General features: G+C 35.2%; 1 protein-coding gene across 1 annotated transcript in view; it reads left to right on the top strand.

Annotated features, from left to right (window-relative positions):
- The first annotated feature begins 862 nt into the window (after positions 1–862).
- TMEM232 (transmembrane protein 232) overlaps positions 863–7,193 on the top strand; it is a 153,744-nt gene continuing 147,413 nt past the window's right edge. The window contains exon 1 of the mRNA XM_036308333.1: positions 863–994. Coding sequence (XP_036164226.1) covers positions 876–994 — 119 coding nt within the window. The 5' untranslated portion in view covers positions 863–875. The remainder of the gene's footprint in view (positions 995–7,193) is intronic.

The raw sequence follows: 7,193 nt of genomic DNA, 5'->3' as shown, positions 1-7,193 counted from the left end.
GGAAAGTCTCTTTATTCAGTTACCCCATTTAAGTGTGTCATATGTTTCCTGCAAAAACCTTGACTGATATAATGATGTGTGTTAAGAATCAGATATCTTAAAAATGAAATGCAAAATGATTCAATATAATTCTGACTACCCATTTTGTTACTTCATTTTGCTGTTTAAATATTCCACTAAACACAAATAGTGTGCCCTAGTTTTGGTCACACACCTATAAAATGTGCTTAGACATGCTTTAAAAGGAAAATAAATCTGGATGTAAGGGCAAGCAGAAAAAGCATAATCTAAATGGTCAAAAGACAGGAGACATAAAAAGAAATTTATAAGTAACCTTAAAAAACTGAAAGCATGGTAATCTAATAATGATCACAAGCATTTATGTAAAACTTCCTATGAGTCAGGCTATTCTAAGCCATCTACATATATTAACCTATTTATTTCTTATAACAATACTATAAAGGTACTATTCTCTTTGTACAGGAGAGGAAACTGAGGCACAGAGCAGTTAAGTATATCAGTCTGGTTGTATTCTTTTAACTACTATGCCATGCTGTTCTTTCAATGGTTTTGCTGATAAAACTGGTAAAGTACAATAAAGACTAAATATTACATGAAAGGTTAATTTTATAGTAGTAACAATGTATGGAACATGGTTTTTGATTCAAAGTTGGGTTTGAATCCTAGGTCTGACATTTTAAATTTAAATTTAAATACTTCCTTAATACAATTTCATGCTTCAGCCTGATTACCTTCTTGCCATCCTTTTCCCCATAAATAATAAATTTACATGAAATATATTATGTGGCACTCGGAGTATATTTGTATTCTAATATACAATTTAATATTTCTCTTTAGGTTTATGATCTGTGAATATGTCTGTTAAGAAATCATCTGTGACTGATATATTTGGAGTAATAGCTCCCTCTTACAAAGAAAAAGTCTTGAGGTTTAATTTGCAAAAGGTAAAGAAAAAGAGGAGTGATAAATCAAAGTAAGTTGTAAAAATTTTCATATTATTGCCCTGACCAGTTTTGCTCAGTGGATAGAGTGTCAGCCTGTGGACTGAAAGGTCCCAGGTTCGATTCCTGTCAAGGGCATGTACCTTGGTTGCAGGCATATCCCCAGTGGGAGGTGTGCAGGAGGCAGCTGATCGGTGTTTCTCTCTCATCAATGTTTCTAACTCTCTATTCCTCTTCCTTCCTCTCTGTAAAAAATCAATAAAATATATTAAAAAATATGTTAAAATTTTTTTTCATATTATTAAAGTAGTGGACCCACAGGTATGGTAGAATTTAGAAAATACAGACAATGTGAGCAATAAGTATAACTACAAGCTTTTTTGTACATCAATATAAATGCTGTACAGAACAAAAAAATCTTAAAATTTACTATTTTTAAATAAATAGGTCATTATTATTAATCATTTCTAAAATTTTGAGTTCTACGTTTGTTTAAAATAAGCAAACCTTTTATAATCATTTATGTTTTAAGTTGCCATAATAATCCTGAAACACATGAGAAAGCATTTAATAACCATTACATTGTGAAACATTTTAGTTATTATTAAATCCTTTGCTATTTTATATTAAGCCACAGTAGAATGTTTTTCTGCATCAAATTTTTGCTTTAGGATAAAATGTCTTAAAATGAAGTTACTAAATCAAAGTTTGTTGATAATTTAAAATTGTATGTGACTTTAAGAAATTTTAAAAAATTTAAAAAGAGAATCCTATCCAATAATAGCCAAACATGGTAATTGACCATACCTTCGCTATACCTCCCATTGGCTAATCAGTGAGATATGCAAATTAACCGCCAACAAAGATGGCGGCTAATTTGCATACTGCAGGCAGGACGGGACAGCGCGAGCCACCAGCGCGAGCCACCATCCAGGCCCTCATGGGCGAAGCCAGAAGCCGCTTGCCTGCCGCCCGGGACTGGATCCGGTCCCGGGCCACAGGCAGGCCGGCACCGCAAGCCCCAGGAGTCGCCTGCCTGCTGCCCGACTGGATCGGTCCCAGCCGCTGGCGGGCCCTAGAAGCCCCAGAAGCTGCCAGATATGGTAGTAACTCTATCAGTAAACAATGAAAGTCAGTGGCATAAATGCACCAATTAAAAGACAGATTGTAAAGGTGAATCAAAAACAAAACCCACTTTAAATATAAAGACACATATAGATTAAAAGTAAATGAATTAAGCTGCAGCCTGTTTTGCTCAGTGGATAGAGCATTAGCCCTTGGACTGAAGGATCCCAGGTTCGATTCCAGTCAAGGGCAAGTACCTCAGTTGCTGGCTTGATCCCCAGTCCCTATCAGAGCATATGCAGGTGGCAACCAATCAATGTGTCTCTCCCTTTCCCTTCACTCTCTCTAAAATTCAATGGAAACATATACTTGGGTGAAGATTAACAAAAACAAAGTAAATGGATTAAGTAACATTAAAGAGATTATAAGAAAAATATATTCCAAATTTTGTGAGTTGTATAATGGTTATGTTTAAATTATTAACACCTAATAAATTGGGTGAAGGGCACATATAATATGCTGTAGTATTTTATAGTTATTTTTTTTTACATGTATGAGATTATTTCAAATTAAAATATTAAAAAATTAAAAGTAAAATATTAATTGAAATGTATCTGCATTACATGAAAAATCTCCTAATTGCTTCTAGCATAATTTATTAAATTGTGCTAAAATTTACAAGGGTTCAATTAAAAAATATCTTAATTCTAAATGATAGAAAATATGTAATAGTGCAGTTATAAGCACTTATCTGAAAATAAAACTTTAAAGAAGTGAATTTAAAAAAGGGATTAGCCAAAGAAAATATATGCACAATCCATGGACACAGACAACAGTATAGTGATGGCCAGAAAGAAGTGGGAGGCAAGAGCTGGGTAGAGGGGGCAAAAGGGGGGAAATAGGGACATCCTATATAATAATAATAAAAGGCTAATATGCAAATTGACTGAACGGCAGAATGGCTGGTTGCTATGATGCGCACTGGCCACCAGGGGGCAGACGCTCAATGCAGGAACTGCCCCCTGGTGGTCAGTGCACTTCCATATGGGGAGTGCCACTTAACCAGAAGCTGGCTCATGGCTGGCCAGTGCAGAGGTGGTGGCAGGAGCCTCTCCCACCTCTATGGTAGCACTAAGAATGTCCAACTAACGGTTTAGGCCCGATCCCTTGGGGGCCTAAGCCTTTAGTGGGACATCCCCTGAGGGCTCCCTGGCTGCCAGAAGGATGTCTGACTGCAAGCTTAAGCCTGATCCCCCGGGGAGTGGGCCTAAGTCAACAGGTGGACATCCCCCAAGGGGTCCTGGACTGCAAATGGGCGCAGGCCGGACTGAGGGACCCCCGCCCCCTCCACCAAGTGCATAAATTTTTGTGCGCCAGGCCTCTAGTCGGATATATAATAAAACATATATTTACTGTTATGTTTGTTTCAAATATTTTTCTTTAATGAAGAATAGATCAACAGATCAACTTGTAGGTCTGACAACATGCCCTCCCAACTATAATAATGGTGGTCTATGTTATTTCAGTTAATTTTTCTCCTTTAATATACCCGAATACAAAATTGTATTTTCCATGTGGTTTTCAATGTAATTATGTCTTTACATAATCACATACAGAGATAAATTATAACATTTATTTATGATTTGATTTTAAAAAGTTAATGTTATTATTTGAATTCAAGTCATACTGCTAATTATGTATTTTCTTCATTCACTTTAGCAGTGGCATAATGTTCAAATATAATAAATTCTTTTTATTTTACTTACCTAATTTTCAAATTTTTGCCATAAAATTAATGCTATAGTGAAAATTATTATACATTTCTCTTTGTGTACCTGTATGTTTCTTTGAAGTGGATTATTTTATACCTTGCTTCTTAAATTTAACTTGATGCTATTGCTCTCCAAAGTGCCTGAATTAATTTACACTTTCTTTATCAGTATTTGAAAAATATCACTTCCCCCATCTTCACCAATACCTGGTATTGTCAGACTTCTTAATATTTGCTGGTATAGTAGGTCCAAAGTGGTACTTGCCTGCTCATGTGTTTGACCAATTTACTTTTGTGTTGTCTTTTCAAATTGACTGATATTCTTAAATATTTATTGTTAATTCATTCAGTCTGGCTTGTCTTTTGACTTTGTTTTTGTGGTACCTTTCATCATACAGAAGTCTGGAAAATTAATATTGTCATTATTTTTATTTTTAAATATTTTTCTTTATTGCTTTCAGAGAGGAAGGGAGAGGGAGAGAGATAGAAACATCAATGATGAGGATCATTGATCAGCTGCCTCCTGCATGCCCCACACTGGGGATCAACCCTGCAACCCAGGCATATACTCTGTCTGGGACTCAAACTCTGACTTTGTGGTTCATAGGTCAATGCTCACCACCAAGCCATGCTGGCCGGGCTGAATATGGAATTATCTTTGGTCTGTTACTGCTTTTATTCTTCTCCTGCAGCACACCAAAGATGTCATTCCTCTCACAGCTTCCCTTATTGCTGTTGAAAAGTTGGGTAAAATTTTTATGCTCTTTTATTTAGGATTAATGTGTTTTCCCCAATTTTGAATGCTTTCAAAAATGTTTATTATCTTGCATTTTTTGCAGTTTTACTGTGATGTGTCAGAATGTAATTAAAAATTATTCTTCTTGGATTTCTTAAGCCTGTTGAATCTATGGACTGTGTCTTTCATAATTCCCGATCAATTATTAGACATGGTTTCTTCAGATATTACCTTGTAAACCCATTTTCTCTTATCTCTGCTTATTGTACTCTTGATTAAATGCATATAAGACCATCTCATTTTATATTTCACATCCTTTACTCTTTCATCTCCATTTTCCATTGTTGTCTATTTTTATTCTATTGTGAATAATTTATTCTGATGTGATCTGTTTTCTACATGACTAATTGTCTCTCTTCTTACCAAACTTATCCATTGAATTTTAATAATTATATCTTACATTTCTAGTAATATTTTTCTTCAAATCTTCTAGTTAGGCTTAGAGTATCTGGTTGCCTGCCGATACTTTTAAGCATATTGTGGAATAGGTATGATAGTTTTATAATTTGTGTCTGATTATTCCAATGCTTATTGTCTTGGTAAATTTTTAATTTTTGTTGTTTTCATTTATGTTGTGGTTTATCATTTCCCACTTATCCTTGGGGGGAAAAGTGTTTGTGTCATCCTCCAGATAGTCTTGCATTTGTTCTCTGCCAGGCGTCTGTAGCTGCTACGAGTTGGGACAGCTGAAACTAACTGCTGCCTGAGTGTTCCTGGCCATCTATCTTTGCTTGGGGTATAAATCTGTATTGAGACTGATCTTCACACACACACACACCCCTACTCACACATTTCCTTCCTTCTTTCTTTGCTGGGCACCCAGGCTACCTTCTCTTCAGCTTCCCGGGATTAGGAAGAAAGAATTGGGATAACAGACAATGTGGAGGGAACCTCCAGTAAGTTTCCCACAGTTTGAAAATCTTGGCCTTCTCTTGACTGTATGGTCACTTGGAAAACATACTGGGTCTTCTCTCCATGACCCCTTGTATCAAGAGAAATCAGATTCTGTCCCTGGCATCAGCTGTTTGAGACGAAGCAGGGACCTAACTTACACAAAGGATCATCATCTTTGTTTTTCTTTTTTTTCTTCTTCTTAGGTGTTGCATGAATTGTCATAAGCCTTGCTTCACTTATTCTTCCTTAGAAACATGAGTTTTTGGAGGCTCAGAGTGTGTTCTGTTAGAGACACACAAGGGGACCCATGTAAATCCTTCAAATGAGGTACTGAAGTCCACGCATTTCTGAACCAAAGAGAGAATCACACAGTCTTACAATGGATTACTGGTTCAGATGACACTATTTTGCCACTATTTATTTTATAACTAAGATTATTTTATTGTGTATAGTATGCTTTGTTCTTTTTTACATCATCTAGAGATGGAAAAGACCAAAAGATTTTGAAGACTTAAATAAACTATACACATTTGTTTTAGCTGACTGGAAAAAAATTAAGGGAATCTAAGTCTTACATTAAGAAGATTTAGGCAAACTATTAAGATTATTTTACATCTTTGTTACAGAAGCTGCTTGTGTATTTTTTATGTCTAGGATACTGTTGTCTTCAAAGCTTCCTGAAATGTTAATAAGCCTGAAATGTTTCCTTTTTATTAATGTTTTTGGCACTTTTATATTTCGTAAAATGTGCTCAACAAATGCATATTCTAAATATTTTAAAAATATTATATATTTATAGTGTATATCTATATAATTTGATTTTTATATGTATATATTTTAAATATAATATAGCTCTTTATGTGGGTTTTAAATGTCTGCTGTCAAGCACCAGGAAGAAACCTTTTTAGACTCGTTTATATGCTGGTCTTTTGTTATTTGAACAATAGTATTTGCTTTATGCATCTGAATTATTATAAGCCTTTAAATGAAATCCTAATGGTTAAGATCTTGTAATTAGACCTGTTAATTTTAGATTGAGACATCTGTACTTGTAGCATTTGGGTTGGCTAACAAATGATTTAGCCAAAAATATGGTAACTTAGGAGCCTGGTGGCCATAAAAAGCATGAACACATTCAATATATTACAGTGTAGCTTCCTTTAGGATATATTACCCCAAAAAGTATATCAGCAACTACTGATAAGATTATCTGTACAAAATATATAGTGTCTTGCAATATTTTAAACCCACAGTCCTCTTATTCTTGGGCTTGTACCATTGTCTTGGCTCAAGTATCTATAGGGTAGAATATGAGAAAGATTAAGATTTTAATACTTGATTTCAGTTGTAGAAGGTCAGTGCAGTGAATAAATTAACAGAAAATGAGGCAAGAAATTCTGAATTATTACCATGCTGATCACTAAATCATAACTTGCCACATAGAAACATAGAAGAACTTGACATACTTGACATACAGGACTTATCAAGACCGATTTCAAGAAGAACCCTCATCTCACAGTAGACCATAGAAGAGAGAATTAAAGAAGTACTCATCTCTTCTGCTCCCTGCTGTCTAGCATCTTCTTTGGTCAAGATTCACCCTATAGGTGCTAATATATTCATTCTTCCAAGAATGAATATGTTACTCCACCCTTGGCTGCTCCAATGTTGGAGAGGAGGGGCAGCTCAGTGTTTGGGGTATGAA

The sequence above is a fragment of the Myotis myotis genome, unplaced genomic scaffold (genome assembly GCF_014108235.1).
Source record: "Myotis myotis isolate mMyoMyo1 unplaced genomic scaffold, mMyoMyo1.p scaffold_m19_p_5, whole genome shotgun sequence".
Taxonomy (NCBI): domain Eukaryota; kingdom Metazoa; phylum Chordata; class Mammalia; order Chiroptera; family Vespertilionidae; genus Myotis; species Myotis myotis.
The sequence above is the reverse complement of the archived record's forward strand: the minus strand, read 5'-3'. Positions and strand labels throughout refer to the sequence as shown.